Source organism: Sciurus carolinensis, chromosome 9 (assembly GCF_902686445.1).
Source record: "Sciurus carolinensis chromosome 9, mSciCar1.2, whole genome shotgun sequence".
Classification (NCBI taxonomy): domain Eukaryota; kingdom Metazoa; phylum Chordata; class Mammalia; order Rodentia; family Sciuridae; genus Sciurus; species Sciurus carolinensis.
The window spans coordinates 72496197-72514192 of NC_062221.1; the positions used below are offsets into that span (position 1 = coordinate 72496197).

General features: G+C 39.5%; 1 protein-coding gene across 2 annotated transcripts in view; it reads left to right on the forward strand.

Moving 5' to 3' along the window:
* Positions 1-6341: 6341 nt before the first annotated feature.
* The window catches only part of Hgd (homogentisate 1,2-dioxygenase), a 45776-nt gene continuing 34121 nt past the window's right edge, over positions 6342-17996 (forward strand). Inside the window, exons 1-4 of one of the 2 annotated variants that reach the window (XM_047564355.1) lie at positions 6342-6514; positions 12823-12894; positions 13734-13822; positions 17769-17874. In XM_047564355.1, the coding sequence (XP_047420311.1) occupies positions 6500-6514; positions 12823-12894; positions 13734-13822; positions 17769-17874 (282 nt within the window). In that variant the 5' untranslated portion in view covers positions 6342-6499. The remainder of the gene's footprint in view (positions 6515-12822; positions 12895-13733; positions 13823-17768; positions 17875-17996) is intronic. The other variant, XM_047564354.1, reaches the window with a different exon arrangement.

Genomic DNA, 17996 nt, shown 5'->3' on the forward strand with positions numbered 1-17996 from the left:
AGCCTACAGAGTGGGAGAAAATCTTTGCCAATCATACTTCAGATAGAGCGCTAATCTCCAGAATCTATAAAGAACTCAAAAAACTCAACACCAAGACTACAAATAATCCAATCGACAAATGGTCTAAGGAAATGAACAGACACTTCACAGAAGAAGACCTACAAACAATCAACAAACATATGGAAAAATGTTCAACATCTCTAGTAATAAGAGAAATGCAAATCAAAACCACCCTAAGATTCCATCTCACCCCAGTTAGAATGGCGATTATCAAGAACACAAGCAACAACAGGTGTTGGCGAGGATGTGGGGAAAAAGGTACACTCATACATTGCTGGTGGGGTTGCAAATTAGTGCAACCACTCTGGAAGGCAGTATGGAGATTCCTTAAAAAACTTGGAATGGAACTACCATTTGACCCAGCTATCCCACTCCTTGGCCTATACCCAAAGGACTTAAAATCAGCATACTACAGAGATACAGCCACATCAATGTTCATTGCTGCTCAATTCACCATAGCCAGATTGTGGAACCAACCTAGATGCCCTTCAGTTGATGAATGGATAAAGAAACTGTGGCATATATATATACAATGGAATATTACTCAGCCATAAAGAATGATAAAATTATGGCATTTGCAAGCAAATGGACGAAATTGGAGAATATCATGCTAAGTGAGATAAGCCAATCTCAAAAAACCAAAGGAAGAATGATCTCGCTGATAAGTGGATGATGATACATAATGGGGCGTGGGAGGGGTTAGTTTTAGGGTTAGAGTGAGGGCTAGGGAGGGGGGCAAGAATGGGGGAAGGAAGGACTGTATAGAGGGAAAAGAGGGATGGGAGGGGTGGGGGGAAGGGGAAAAAATAACAGAATGAATCAAGCAACATCACCCTATGTAAACGTATGATTACACAAATGGTATGCCTTTACTCTATGTACAAACAGAGAAAGAACATGTATCCCATTTGTTCACAATAAAAAAAAAAAAACCCCAAAAAAAAAAATAAAAAAATAAAATAAAACACAGATTCCAAGATTTCATCTCTGCCTCATTCCCCTGCCAATTCTATATGTATGAGATAAGGCCAGGATTTTATATTTTTAATTGACAAACCAGGTGATTCTAATGCAGGTGTACAGTCAGGATCTAGCCTTTCAGAAAGATTAATAAAAAAAGGAGAACATGCATAGACTGTAGACTCTACTTTTATGAGCACCATTATAGAAGAGTTCATCAAAGTTCTTTGCTGCTACATGATCTCACCTTAAGGAACAAATCTATTTCCCCCCTCTTAAGGTCACACATACCAAGGTGAACATGAGATCATATCACCTATTGGCCAAACAGGAAGAACTGGTCTTTGATGTACTACTATCATTTTTGTTGCTGCCACTTGTTCTTTCTAATCCAGGTATATCTGTTTCTAGTCAGTACCTTGCCATCTTAAATATCCCCCCTCTTTTTTCTCAGCTATTCAACCACCTGACTTTACCAAAGCCTTCAGTAAGGATTGGTGAAGAATGGAACTTCTAAACCCCAGTTAAGATGCAAAACTTCGCTCAGACCCATCTATTTGCAGTTGTGCTGGAGTTCTCTAAGGTCTAACTATATCCTGGGGTGATCGCTCTGTGATCCTGCTTCTCATTGCCCTCTAACAATCCCTAACTTCTTTGATGTTTTTCCTTTTTCTTGGTGTGGGTCAGTGGTCTTCAAATTGGGATAGATAGAAGTATCCCTTTTGAGAGGTATATAAGCACAGATAGTTTTAAGGAAATCATTTTCCAGAGCATCGATTTCCATATGTATGTATCTTTGTCAAATAGTACAACAGTATATTGCCCAGGGTGCAAATGTCTTCATGATACCAACAAAAGGACAGTCCTAAATATTTGTTTGATTTAAGAATTTACCTACCCTACTCACCACAATTTTTTTTTTTAACTCCTCAAAGTAAAGAGGAGAGTTTTGGTAAGAAATAGCCAAGGTTGTGGCATATTCTTCATGGCAAGACTTCGTTTATAAAAGTATCAAAAAATTATCAAAAATATTAGTTGAGCATGGTGGCACACACCTATAATCCCAGCAGCTGGGGAGGCTGAGGCAGGAGGATCTCGAGTTCAAAGCCAGCATCAGCAAAAGCAAGCAATTTAGTGAGACCCTGTCTCTAAATAAAATACAAAATAGGGCTGGGGATGTGGCTCAGTGGCCAAGTGCCCTTGAGTTCAATCCCTGGTATCCTCCAAAAAAATTATATAAAAAAGGAATATAAAAGTTAACATCTCTATTTCCTCAGCTCCTTCTTAATAAATGAGTTAGACAAAGTATCTCTAAATGAAAGTGTAATATTTAAAGTAAATGGTTCAAATGGCTGGGTAATAAAGTCTTTTCCAATCAGATTTCCAATTGCTTCCAATGCAATTAAAGAATAACCTCAATGAGTTATTGATCATTTAAAATCATCATTTAATGATATTTAAAATAATATTTAATGATAAATCACTGAGATTTTTGATGTTTATCAAAACATCATTTATATGAACAAATTTTCTCAACATTCACATATGTAAAACCAGAAAAAATAGGATGAAATAATACTGAATTCTGAATAATACCAAATTCTCATTTCCCTTTAGAAATAAGAATTGTTCGTTTATGGGTTAATTTATGGGTATAGAAATTGTTCACTTATGGGTATATAAGTTAAAGGAGAGAAACATATACTTCATTAAAAGAAGTATTTCCAGAAAATTTTCATTTTATATTTAAAAACAATTTATTCAAATTATCATATTTCCAAGTCACTGTCCTAAAGAAGAATCTCCCAGACTCATATCTGGAGAATAAAACACTTGCTGATAGCATTTTGGAAGTACAGTGGGCAAAGGAGCCTGGCAGTGTTTGTTTTGTTTTTGAGTCGAGGTCTCTGTGTTGTCCACGTTGGGCCTGAACTCCTGGGTCAAGTCATCCTGCTGGCCCAGCCTCCTGAGCAGCTGGGGCTACGAGTGCACACCATGGCACTCAGCGGACTGAAGGTCTCATCACTGCTTATTACATTTGGTTTTGGTCCAACCCCCTCACTTCCTGGTGTTTGTGAGTTTGGACATTTTTCCAGAGTTTTTGCAGAGTTAAAGTCCTATCTTGTGTTAAATCTGGGAGAGCTGTCTGCTGTCCCCAGTTCCTGCTGCCTTTCAGGTTCTCTGCCTCACATGATCCCCACATTGATTCACCAAATCCTTCCTCCTGTTGCCTGGATTTTAGCAACTTTGTTTTTGTTGTTCATTACTTTGACATTGTGACTCTGCTTTGGTTCAATATGGTTTTTACTTAACCCCATACAACCTACTCCTACCCCTGGTATCTTTTTGAATGCTGATCGCCCTATCCAGAAGGTCATCTCTATTTTTCCTGCCTTGAATGTCTGCCAAAACTTTTCCCTTCCCAGAAGCCTTCGCTGACTAGACGTCTCCACTCCGCTAATTTTGGTCGGAGGGTCCTGAACACAGTTCACTGAATACACTGCACTTCTGCTTTTCTATCTGTACAAATTCTTCTTCCCCCTGTTCAAGGCCCTTTCTATCCACCTCCCATCCTATGTGATGTGGCTCAGACATCACCTCCTCCAGGAAGCCTTTCCTGACCCTCTGGCCTGGGCTGTGCTCCCTGATACCTCCCTTAACACCCTGGGCTCTTCACTATCACAGCACTTACCACATACTGTAGTGGTTCTCAAAACTTATTAAATGAGTGAATGTGTGATTATATTAATTCAAATGGGAAACCATTAGAGAATCGGAACTATCTACCTGTTTTATTTAATCTTATATCTACTGGGTTATGTATATAGCACAGTGCCTGGCTTATAATAGTTATAAAGCAAGTACTTCTTTCATTGATTTTTTTGTAACAAAAATAGAAAAGGACAGGAATTAAAGTTAATCTGCCTAGGAGGAATCCCTAAAGTCTGGGGAAACGTTAATTCAATTTTAAATATGTTCAGGTCCCTCAAAGTTATTTTCATACAATGATCTGTTCTCCAACTTCTTTGGAAATCTCTCACTCCTAAGGAAGAACTGAAACACCTCTTAAATCTGCCATCAAAGCTGGTTCCATAGAAAGAGCACAGAAAGTTTATGGAAAAGTAAAGCACTAAAGGTTTTCCTTTTTTTTTTTTTTTTTTAACCCCCAAAGACTAATTCCCAAGATCAATAGAGATTCAAGTTCCAAGATACTCATAAACTCAGATGTGCAAGAGATATCTTCCTCGAATTTATTTTCTATTTTGAGCCTACATCTTTCACAAATAGTGGAAACTTATCCTCAATAAAGCAAGGGTCTCCACCCTTCTTCCTGGTTTGCACATACATTCTGGAGAAGCTTACATAAATAATACCACAATGTCATCTGTCTATGCTGACATGCTGAGATGCCCAGTAAGCTGCCTAGTCTGCAGGTATCAATTCACAGTTTGTCACCAACATATCACTTGTTTCCATCACTTGTTTCCCTTTTGTCTGGCCCTTTCTGTGTGACCACCTCACACAGACAAATTATTCTGTTGTTACTGAATGTGCTGTAGCCCAGGGACCTCTGGAGAGTGCTTAGACCTAGTTGTCTAATGGAGAGGGTATCAAACTGGCAACCTCTAGCCATTTCACACCTTTATATGCTTTTTTTTTTTTTTTTTTTTTTTTTTTTTCGGTACTGAGGATTAAACTCAGGGACACTAAACCACTGAGCCACATCCCCAGCCCTTTTTTATATTTTATTTTGAGACAGGGTCTCAATGATTGGCTCAGGGCCTTGCTAAGTTGCTGAGACTGACTTTGAACTCTCAGTCCTCCTGCCTTAGCCTCCCAAGCCACTGGGATTACAGGCATGTGCCACCGCCTGGCTATCTTTCTATGTTTTTGACTGCATAAATGAATCCTTTATCTATCACTGTTTAGCAAATGACCCCAACACTTAATAGCATACAATGTCATCATTCCATTTGCTCACGGTTCTGCAGGTCAGCAGCTTGGGCTGGGTTTAGCTAACGGTTGATCCGGTTGGTCTCACCTAGGATCACTCATGCATCTGCAGTCACCTGGCAACCAAATTGTCTCCTTCACACATTTGGCAGTTAGGGTGGCCGTCACCTGGAGCTCCGGAAGTTAGTGACCCTGCTTATTTGCGTGTTGGTCTCAGACTGCAAAAAATTTACAAGACCTAAGCATCATGTTTGTTAAGAAAAAGACTTTATTTCTTAATGGGAGGAGCATCTGTACATCTAATAAACCCTAAATTTTCAAAGACCTCTTAGTCTCAAAAGTTTAACTTAATATTTCCTCCCTTTGCCAATGTTTAAAAATTGTACCTATACCTTATCTCAAAAAATCACATATGCTGCTTTACTCATTTACATTTCCTACCTAGTCTGTTGCATTGAGTTTGTGATAATAAAGCCTACTTTACAAAATTATTTTTGTGAAATTAAATGAAATAGTATCTGTAGAAATACCTGGCACAAGCAAGCACTCAATGTTCATTTGCTTCCTTCCTGAATATCACCAGCCACGAAGTCACTACCTTCTGGTGACTGAGGAGAATTGCCAAGATGAAGGGCAGGAGAGTCCTTGGAGAAAGTGGCTAGAGAGTAATCCCTTGACCTGGTTTTAGAGGGAGAAAGGCATTAGGGAACACAATTCTGAAAGAATTTATAAGAAATATATTAACTAAATATATTTTAAGAAATAATAATTTAAAAAAGTATAAAACACTTCAGTTTGCTTTGAGTGAAGTGCTTCAGGCTCTGAACAATTCACCCAGGAAACAGCTCATTCCTGGGAGGCAGCTACAGAGGGTTAGACACTTGGGCCCAGGCCCTGACTTTAGGAAGCTCTGAGGAAATACCTGGATGGAAGCACAGTTCATTTTCTCACTCTTCTCTGGAGAAATGAGCATTCTTCCCTACCCCTTCCTGGCCTGAGGCAGGACTCAGTGGAGAATCCACTACCACTGTCAGTAGGCGCTAACTCTCATATTTCCTTTCCCAGATAGCATTAAATTCTCTGCCTTTTGTAATAAGCCTTCTTCTTTTAAGTGGAACAAATAATTGGCCAATATTTATCTCAGGTGAAGAGGAGCCAGGCTTCTGCCAACTCTTCCAGAAACAGCCTGTGTTTAATAAAAAGCCAAAAGGCTGGGGATGTAGTTCAGTGGCAAAATGCTTGCCTAGCACGTGTGACACCCTGGGTTTGATCCCCAGCACTGCAAAGAAAAACAAAACAGTTGCATAAGATGTTTAGATAAAAGATGACTGGACTTTCTGCCTAATATATTCAACAGTTAGGCAAGTCTTTTGACTCCCTCGAGAGACCTGCTGACCAGTGAGGCACAGTGACATAGTGGGAACAAGAACACCCAGAAGGTAGTAAGGAGAAACAGAAACATTTGGCTGCATACTTTCCGTGGATCTGGATTTCCCGAAGTCATCACACTTAAAGCAGAAGGGAAATGGCTGAGTTGATGGTAAGAAACCATCTGGCTGGGGCTGGCTGGGGTCAAGGAATAGCACAGAGGTAGAGAGTGAATTTAATATGTTCAAGGCTCTGGGTTCTATCCCCAGCACCAAAAGGAACCACCTGGCAAGTTTGCAGTGGCTTCTTCAGCCAGAATTTATAGAAGCTTCTGAAAACTCCAGGGTGTCAGATTTGAAAATGACTCAATCAAAACCCCTGTGTTCAGAGGCTTCACAGTAGTGTCTGTGAGAACAGTTGGGGAAACAAAGGAGAAATGATAAAGGAAAAGGATACTGACCATCTCTTGTCTTTGTTCATTTCAAATATTGTCTTGGGCATCTGTAGGCATCCTTAGCTTTGTCTGAATTCAAATCCCAGACTCAAAAAAGGAGACTTGTTGGCTCCTCCTAGACTGAGGCCTTAAGGCCAGGGAAAGGAGAATACCCAGTATCTAAAACCATGCCTAATGCCCAGCGCAGACTGACATCAGGGCCTAATGCAAGTAGAGCTGAATAGAACTGCCCTGAACCTTGGCTCAAACTGATTGGGACAGACCCCCTCCCCACCACTTCCCAAAATGCCCTGATGCCCTTTACCTGATACTGAGTTTGAAGAATCTGGCATCTCCCTAATTGATAGGGATCCTAAACACACTCAACACCAGAGTAAAGGAGTTTATTTTATGCCCGACTGAGAGTTAACTCTCATTCTTTCATTCAGCAAATAGTATGTGTTAGTGTGTGATGCTGCAGATTAATATAGGGTAGGAAGTGAGTCCAACCTAAGTAGAGTCAAGAGGAACTTCTGCAAGGAGGCTATTCTTAGGCTGAGTCTTGGGAAAAGTAGGCATCAGTGAAGTGAAGGATGGGACCATAAGAAACAGCATATGCAAAAGCACAAAATATGCAGAAAGTTCTGCAAGTTCTGGGGTCCCAGTATCCCAGCCTAATTGGAGTTGCTGGAGATCCAGCCAAATGGAAGTACCTGGGAGGTAGTTGGATGTCTGGATCTGGAACTCAGGTCAGTGGGCAGGGCTAGGGGAATAAATATGGGGTCATCATGTCAATGGTGCTGGCTGGAGTCATGGAGAAGGGAGAAAACATAGAAACTGTTTTCTGATAAAAATTCCACAAGGAAGTTCGGCAGGGCTGGAAACATCCTTACCATTTATAAATAAATTATACCTAAATCCTATTCTGCTGTAATTTTTAAGCAATTTATTATGCGTAGCATCACCACACCAATGTAAATTGCATGCTGGTTCCCAAGTTCAAAAGTGTTCCCAACCTGCTGTCTAATCTCCAGAAGAAAAGGTTAGCTGCAGAGGTCAGAAATCTAAATGCAGAAAGCCAGATTGCATCATGCACATTCTAATCAATAAACATTACGTAACTTCAGAAAACATTTCTCTTTTTTTCCCCTTCATTTTAATGGATATATCAGCACAAAACCTCAAATGAAATCACATCTCCATTAAAGCACAACTGGGGGAAGAAAAGTCAAAAGATAAAATAATAAAATTAAATTTAAAAGTGGACTGTTCACATTCTTAAGTTGCTTCACTTCTCCAGGCCTTGAATTCTTCATTTCTAAAATGAAGAACTGGTTTTACATGCAGACTTCGGAGCCCACCACCAGATCTTTGATTCATTAGCTTTGAATCTTATCATATTTCTGAGATTTTAATTATTAGCTAGAGATGGGACCCACTGGCTTACATAATTAGTTTCTTGTTGCTGCAGTCACAAATTACCACAATTTTACTGGTTTAAAACAGCCCAAATCTGGGCTGGAGTTGTGGCTCAATGGTAGAGTGTTTGCCTATCATGTGTGAGACACTGGGTTCGAGCATTACATATAAATAAATGAATAAAATAAAGGTCTATCAACATCCAAAAAAAACCCAACCCAAGTTTATTCTCTTACAGTTCTGGAGGCCAAAATGTCACCAGCTTAGCAGGTACTTCAGTTCCTTCAAGATAGAAATCAGACATGGCTAACAAAGAGAGGGTTAGGAAAAAATCATTAAATGCATTGATTAATATAGTAAGGTGGCAGCACCTTAAGCAGAGTAGCCAGGCAGCAGTGATCTCTCCATAGATAGGCAAGAAAGTCAAAGTCATAGGGTAAACAACATTTATATAGTTGTGGATCAGGAATTTCCATATTTACAGATTACATAACAATATTCATGATTATATTGCAATCTCTTACTGTGCCTGCACCATTTCGCACGTGGGCAAAATTGTGTCTAAAATTGTGTTAGGTCTCCCTCCTGAGCATGTCTTTTAACGTGGAAATGCATTTAAGTGAGGGTTCTGGTTACTTTCAGTCAAGGGCTTGTGGTCAGATCTGCTTGCATGAATTTAAAATTTTCTTGTCATTTATTTTAAACAACCAAGGTAGTTGGGGAGGTTTTTTACCATTATTCTTAAACATAAAGCATACAGTCCCTTTCCATCACCAGCTTAATTTTTTTTTTTTTGTACCAGAGTTTGATTGCCTACCTTTGGAGGCACTTAACTACTGAGCCACATCCCAAGCCCCTTTTATTTATTTATTTATTTTTATTTTGAGACAGGGTCTCACTAAGTTGCTTAGGGCCTCACCAAGTTTTTGAGGCTGACTTAGAATCTGTAATCCTTCTGCTTCAACCTCCAGAGCCACTGAGATTACAGTCATGCAACCAGTTTAAACTTTAACTCTATCTTCCTGCCTTAAGAAGTCTGAAATCAGTTTCATGGACTAAAATCAAGGTGTCAGCTTGGCAGTTTTCTTCTGGACAACAGATACACAAGTATCTGTTTCCCAGGCTTCACCAGCTTCGAGAGAATGCTTTCATTCCTTGGCTTGTGCTCACTTCCTCTCTCTTCAAAGTGCATTGCTCAGATCTCTACTTCTATCATTACATCACCTTTTCCTCTTTTGCAGTCAAATCTCCCTCTTTCTCTGTCTCTGTGTTTGTGATTACATTCAGGGTGCACCCAAATAATAAGGAATTGCCCCATGCCAAGACCCTTTACTTAATCATACCTGCAAATCTCTCTTTCACCATATAATGTAACACTCCTAAATTCCTAGGAGTAAGACATTTCAGGGCCATTATTCAACCTACAGCAATAATCTACAAGTTTCCCTAGCAATTAATGTTAGCCAGAAATACCAGACTCTTTCTTTGCATAGGAAAAAAAGGGAGCAGTAGTGCCATCTTTACCCTGACTTCTCTTTCTTCATGACCAGTAAAAGGAAGTGAGATATACCATCTGCTTGTCCTGTTAGGTAGTGCTTAGAATCTGACTCAGGAGAAAGCACCTCAGAAAACTATTCTGACAAGTAAATCACATCGTAGGGACCAGGTGAGAATTAAAAAGCTGCATACTAGTGAGCTGCCAAAGAACTGAAGGTACTGAAGTCACATGGAGTTCAATAATTTATTCTTTGGTTTAGAAAATGTGCATAAAATTCTCTTGGAAAGAAAATCATATTTTTATGTTGAATCAAATTATTCAGAAATCTGAAATGAAGAAAGCATACAAACATGCTGGCTGAATGTCAGATTTTTATTTTGCTACATTTTCCTATAAGGTACATTTCTACATAATCACTGAACCAGCTAGAGTTGAATGTTTGGATTTTCATCCCTGATAAAAGCAGAGTTCAGACTCTGTCCTTGAGCTCAAAGCCTTGAGAAAGGAGCTGCAAAGTACGGCTTCCTTAGTTCAGAAGCCTTCAGCAGTGAGGGAAATGGCATTTTAAAGCTCTAATATACTCATCTGTAACTTTGCTCTCAGAAGGTTAGGAAAACCAAAGGAGTCAGTAGTGACTCAGCAATTTCCACCTCTTCTTTAGCCAATGCACTGCAGCTAAGGTGGAAAAGGGGATTCAGAACTCACACCTCTCTCAGCTCTGGGGTGGCTCCCTTCCAGATCACCAGCTGTTCTTTCTGCTTTCTTTTCTATTTTCTAAAGCACAGCCTGAATCAAATGCTTCAGAGGCACATACACTCTCTTTTTCCTTGTTCCAAACACACATATGACCTCTGTTCTGAGTCCAGCAGTTGCAAAGAATGGGAAGGTTAATAAGTAAACCCACTCATGCCTGCCAGAAAGCTCAGCTGTACTGGGCAGCTCTGGAACCTTCCTTCCTCCTTGCAGAGAGAAACAATGCAGCAGCTGAACAAAGACAAGGCACTGTCATACTCAGTGGCTTCAGTCACAGACTGGGCAAAAATTCCATTTCACAGAATTAAAGATAATTTGGGGTCATTACCGATTCTCAGCAACTCAAATTCAATCCTTGTTGATGGTGAGCATGCGCTTCATTTTGAAAGAAGAAAACAGTATTCTGTGGAGAATGAAGATGCTGGATAATCTCTGCCATTTTCCTCCAAAATATCATTCCAAACGGAATGGTGCTGCTGGGAACAAATCTGATTATAACTTGGTGGGGCTTTTGTGTGATGATGAATTTTCAAATATACAAAAAATTGTGGGGGCTGGAGGCATAACTCAGTGGTACAGCACATGCTTAACATATGTGATGCCTGGTTTAATCTCCAGCTCCCCCCACCCCAAAAAAATGTGTTTGAAAGCAAAAGAATAATTTCACTTCCATTGCTTTCTAGGTCATAACATTTCACATTCAATATTCCTTCCAAATATAGACACTGTTGGCCTGATCATCGCTCACACATCCAGGCATGTTACATCTAGCTCATCCTTCCCCATGCTGCCAAGAACTCTGGAGGGCCTACCCTCCACCCACACCCATCCTTCTTATATCTTCTAAAGAAATGTGCTCAGATGGTGGCATTTCATTCACCCAACAAGGCTGCACTCTTCTTCTCCTGGACTAAAATCAATTGGTGTTTAAGTTAGAGCAAAGGAGTCTCTAACCCCACTTCGCAGACCCTACATGCACTTGTAGTAGAAGCTAGCTCTAAGTGAAAAACCAAATCAGTCCTCTGACAGCTACTGAATACCTTCTGTGGGCCAGGGCACGAGTACATAGAGTAGACAAGACTGCCGCGGTCCCAGCCTTCATGAAACTTGTAGGAGAGCAAAGAAGCCAGTGACAGACCCCTGACAAAACTCATAGGTGTATTAAGTATTGCAAGAGTAAATCTCAGGTCTTGGTTGGTGGCAGTAACTGATCCAAAATTCTACAAATCTGCTGTTTCGTCATCAGATTGCCCAGAGGACCATAAATGCTGCAGGCATTTTGAAAATAAATTGCAGGCATTTTGAAAAAAAAGTTCCATAGAAACAAAGGTATTCAGGAGGATAACGGAATTGTAGTCCATCTAAAGGGTGGGGTAGCTGATACCTTCCTATTTCGAGCCACCCTGGTTCTTACAGCTGGTAGAATAGCATGTGCCATGTTAGCTCACTGAGGACTCATTTCACAAGAAGTAGGATTGACTTCAGTCGTCCCAGTACCCTGGGTTCAGTTTCACTCTCTATGGACCAGTAATCTCATAAATACCAGAGCTCTTCTCTGGGAATCAATATTTATTGACATTTGCTAACTACCACCAATAAGGCAGTATTTACCATGAAAAAAAAAAAAGTAAATTTCAAGGGATCCCCATAATTTGCCTTGTTGAGAAATCTCTTTAACTTTTCCCTTCTGGGTATAAAGTTAAGAGATGGCAATCACAGTAGGCTCCTTTGTGCCATTGTGAAAAGATTCTGGGCTGGCACATCTCCTGAAAGCCACCCCTATCTTTCAACTTCATTTTCACATATCTTCACAGATATAAGTATAAATATACATGTACTCCATAGATGAGCCAGATACTGCAGGTTTCTGCCTGCAGCAAGGCTAGTTTGGAGAGAGCTTTCTGGCAAGGATTTTGCTGAGATTTTAGATCCAAATTCCTCTTCCTGGTTGCTTTTTTTTTTTTTTTTTTCTAGGATATTGGGAGGAGGGGGAATGGAGTCCCAAGCTTAGGGAGGTTGCAATCTAGGTTCAGAAAGATCCTCCTATTCTGGAGTTGAACCATCTTCCCTCTCAGGAACTTCCAGATGGAACTGGAATTAAAGAGCTTATTCTTGAGAGGAGATAAGGAAAAACAAGCCTATTATCAACCAAGTACCATGAAGGGTATTGATTAAGTAGAAGTCTTTAAAATTTTACACAAAATACATCCTCTTTCCTAAATTACTTACGTGTCAAGACATAGCAAAGATATTATGTATGGAACGTCATACACAGACACATGACCACACAGAAATTCTTACCTTTGTGGTCAGTCAATGTTATGAAATGCTCTTTAAATCCCACTAATGGTGGCATTTATGTCTTTGTCACATGCAGTACATTTCTGGATTTGGGAATGAATGTGCTTCAGAGGACCCACGCTGTCCAGGTTCCCTGCCCAAGGGCCAGGTATGAGTGAATAAAATGCTTGGAAAATGCTAACTCGTGAGCCTGGATGACTGACCCTCAGGCCAAAATGTCTCCACTCAACAAGTTTCTTCTAATCTAGCAGGTGAACTGTTTGGAAGCTTCACAAGTTATTAGGAAAACTGGGACATAGAACAATGACAATACAAAAATTCAACTTGAGGTCTGGTGGTTATTACCTATGCAAAGTACCCAACTCAAATTAGTAGGATTAGCTGTAGGATTTCCTGGAGAAACCCCAAAGTCCAGGGCTAGGGATCCTTCCTTCTACTTCTCTTGAAAAGCAGAAGATATAACAATAATGAGAAAATAAGTTACTTTAGAAATGTTTGTATAAAGACGTTTGCACCAGTGTTGGTTATAATAGCAAAACTATAGCAAACAAAAATTCTTTCAAAACTTTTTGGAGACTATTTCACAGCACAAAAAATGCTTTTGCTATATTATTTCCTTATAAAAAAGCAAATCCTGATTATTATAGTTACAGGTATCATGAGATCCCTATATGCGGAGGATAAGAAGGGAAATAAATACACTTAACAGGTGAACATTGGTTTATTTCTAATTGGTGAGATAATGGGTGATATCATATTTCATATGTTATAAATTCTCAATAATAAGCATATGTTGTTTTTATAATCAGGGGAACATTTACATAAAAAGTTATTATAAGAAGTATAAATGAGTTTGGGGTGATCATGGAGAGTGGCCCAGACTCTCCCTACTCAGGAAGGAGTCTCCACTGAATTGATTGGTGGAAAGGTTTGGGAGGATGCTTTTTGGATTTGAGAATCATTGTTTATTGCCTCTTTTGGTTTTAGAATAATCCTCAAGTCTGCCCCTATAATCTATATGCTGAACAGCTCTCAGGATCAGCTTTCACTTGTCCACGGAGCACCAATAAGAGAAGGTAAGAGGATTAGATTAATTTTGACCTGCAGGCAGTGGAACTATGACCAGGACTGGCCCTGCCTCCCATACCCTGGTCATAGATCCTTCAGGCTGTATCCTGGATCACAGGCAGAGGGGACTGGACTTGTTCCCAGCTGGAATCAAGTGACTAGAGGGAGATGGTGAGGGAACAAACTACACAGGAAACACACCAGTCCAGTTCCACCTACAAATTCTCACCAGTACTCAGAAGGAAATATGTTTTTTTCCTTCTTTTTTTAAAAAGAAAACATTTCTAATGCTCTGATCTTCTAAGGATTGTCCAGTTGAGCTTTGTTTTTTGATTTACTTATTTTGTTTTTGTTTTTTTTGCATATAATTAAGTCACAATTATAGAAGATTTAGAGCAAGGTCTTCCTCAGTTAACTAGAAACATTACATTCTATACATGAAAATGTTGGATAAGCAAAGCCTAAGTAGTTGAAAAGTTCTTGTATTGTGGCCCCTCCTGGTTTGAATTAGTAAGGTTTTTGCTCTTTGGAATTTGACCTTCTTGGAAAGCAGGTCAATGAACTTACTCCCTTGATTAACTCCTCTGGGGCAGGCTGGTTGGAGTAGATGGGGTAGATTCAGGAGGCTATAAGTGTCATGATTGAAATAAGCAGTGTGTAATCAGAGGACTTTCAGGTTAAGGCATCTGTGAAGAGGGCTGCTGCTGACATTGGAGAGCTGGGGAAGAGGACAGGTGGTATCATTTTGCTTAGAAAGAGTGGGTGTGTTTATCTCCACAGGGTCTCTTGAGAAATCAATGAGATAGTGAACACAGAAACATACCCACTTTGGAGTTAGGGCCCCTGATTTTAAAACCAGGCTCCTTCTTCAGTTGGGTGAACATGGGGAAATCATCTTTCCTCTCAGAACCTCTTCATTTGTAAAATAGAGATAATTACAGAACCTATTTCGGAGTTTTGGGGAGGACATTGTGTAAAGTGCTTAGCTCATTTCCTGGCACCTGGTTAGTGATCAATTAACATGAGTTATTGTTAAAATCATCGTCATTATTGGCACCATAGAAGAACTTCCGTTTCCATTCCAGAGTATTTCTAGTAGTATTTTCAGAGTATTTAGAGAGCTGAAGCACAAGATACAGCAGGTGCTATGGTACAAGGTGAGTTTCAGGAGGCAGTAAGTGTGTATCAGTATTGGTTTCTCTTGATAGATGTGTGCATGGAAGGACAGGGGAAGATAGTTTCTCATACATGTCAAAATCAGAGGTAACTTCTATTGAATTTAATCAGCTCTCCTTCTGCAAACCCAAGTGAACAGGGTAAGGTAAGTACCCAGACAATTCCTATCCATTCTAATTTATGACAACCTGGCTCCATGACTATGTTCTAGACTTTATGGCCCATCCACTAACAGGCCACCTGGTTTCCGGATTCTTCTGCCTGCCCCCATTATTCAGCAATATCTTCAGCCAGCAGGAGCTGAGCTGTGTTCCAGGAGGCTGAAAAGGAGCTGTTGGCATTTCATTAAGAAGCTGGCAAAGTTCCCTGAGTCAGAATTAAATCTCTGTCCAGGGCAATGTAGCGCTGCCTGGGGAGTTTTATAAACTCAGCTAAAAAATAAATAAATAAATAAGGGATATTGGGCATGGCTCACCCATCTGTGTAGAACTCTCTAAGGGTATCCTCAAGAATTTCCCAGTAGGAAGATGGATGCAGCCCCATCTGTAGGTGCATCAGCCTGAAATTCTCAGTCATTACTCACTGAAACCAGAATGGAGGGAACCACAAAATCATTAGGGATTCTATCTATCAGGATTAATTTTTATTAGGTTACTTAGAACACTTGAGTCCTGAGAAGGTGACAAATAGGACAGAGGATATGGAAAAGTTGGACCGTGATGAGAACCCCAAAGAGTAAGGGGAGGACAGACAATTTAACAAGCATCTAATAAAAGATCACCTACTATGTACCAGGCATTTCATGCACATGAACTCTTCCGGTCCTCACAACAATACTAGGAGGAGATAAGGACAAAGAACATAGGAGCTGGGTAGTTTAGTAACTTGCCCTGAATCACACAGCTGGTTCTAAGATACACACACATTCTTTCAATCCCATATACCACTGGGTGTTGGAGAGGTTTAGTAAGTCCAAGGTCTGAGATCACATCCTCAAGAGTTATAGGAATCAGATGGGAAGAACAAAGCTAGCCAATTTATCTCCCACGTGGTTCAGTGTTGGGCCAGGCCAGATTAATCACCTCCACTCCCTGGGGTAGACTGTCCTTGGGCTTACAGGATCAAAAGATATTAAATAGATCTAGTGTTTCATTGTCAGAAGTAGGGTCCTGCCTCCTTCTATACCCCATCAGGGTTATGGCCTCTGGAAATGCTTGGGTCCCTTGTAGTGAGTTTCAGTGTCCCTCTCAATTTCTGGAAGGTTCTCCTCCTGGTGTCATTCAGATTTATTTCATCGGACTCTTCTTCCTTTTCTGAAGATCTGGTCCTGGTAGAGAGAACATTGGCTCAGGCCTTGACACATACAGAGAGTAGAAGTTAAAGGGAAAAAAAAAAAAAAAAAAAACCAACAAACCATAAGTATACTGTATTGAAACATGGACATGTACTCTAACAATTTTTGGAGTACAGAAGTATTAATTTTAAAACCTCTACAGATTAATATCAAAAAGACAACCCAATTGAAAATAGTATAGAACTTGTATAGATAATTCATAGAAAAATTATAGAGTGCTAATAAATGAACAGATTCTCAACCTTACTCATAACAAAGGGAATATAAAATAAAATGAGAGAATATTTTTTCACCACAAGCCTAAAATTATTAATGATACTTCATAATAGAAAGATTTAATAGAAGATTAAAACTCATTTACTGAGAAAGCATACAAGAACTGCCAATTCATGCCTCCACATCTAATACTGTGGCTTTCTCACCCTTTAAAGGATGGAAGTAATCTCTTGATCTTAGGAACCACAAAATTGGTGCAACTCCAAATAAAATAATTAATCTATTCTCCTCTTTTATTATAATATCATTGCTTATTATTTTATTTCCTATTATAACTTCTACTGATTTTTATAAAAATAATTCCTATACCTAGTATGTAAAAACCTCAATTTCATATGTTTTTATATTCAGCCTAATTCCAACCCTAATATTTACTCATTCAGGATAAAAAAATATATGATCAAAACTATCAGACTCAAATACTATCTTCCCTAATCTTGGGGAAAATACGGGTAATCAGACAATCTCACATATTCTTGTTATGAGAATAAAGTGGTAAAATGATTTGACAATTTTGCATATATATGCATTGAAAGTATCTAAGAGAATATGTAAGAAACCCATTAAGCTGTGATGCTGCTAAGAAGTCGCTATGAAGAGAGTAGAAGAGAAGGAACCATTTACCTTTCACAACTTTTTTAATTACTTGAATTATTTTTACCATTGCCATGTAACACTTCTAAAATTTTCAAAGAAAAGGACGGTTTTATATTTCAAAAATAACAAAGATAACACTCATATATCTCAATCAACATAGAATTCACTGTCCTAACTCTTGAGAGTAAGGATTAGCATCCTATGGTGTAAATAAACTAATGTTTTTGTATGGATTTCACTGCACTGATATCCCTCAAGGTACTTCCTCTTCCCTTACAGTTGGTGTGAAAGAGTCCTTCATTTTTTGGCAGTATGGGAATAAACAGGAGCAGGAGCTCAATCTGAAAATTGATAGATATAGTGGAAAGGAGAGTAGGGGCCAGAGCTCCAGGCAGCAAATGGCTATTGAGAAGTAACACTGTCATTGCTTCTCACATTAAAGCCCACAGATAGTTGTTGACTTGAGTGTCTTCCTGATGGCACCTCCTGAGCCAGTCTCTGTGTCACTTAGAACATTACCTAAAGGTTTGTGTGTTCTTGTTTCTCCCTAGCTGGCTGTACAGGATTCTACCTTCAGTTTCTCACAAGCCCTTTGAATCCATTGACCAAGGTCATGTCACTCACAACTGGGATGAAGTTGGCCCTGATCCTAACCAGGTAACCTGGTCCTGTGAATTGGAGCATACTCATGTGTCCAATGCCTTGAATAGAAATTTTTAAACCAGAGCCAGGGCCTTTGAAAAGAAAGGCAGCTTTTAAAAATAAATGCTAGTTTTTTG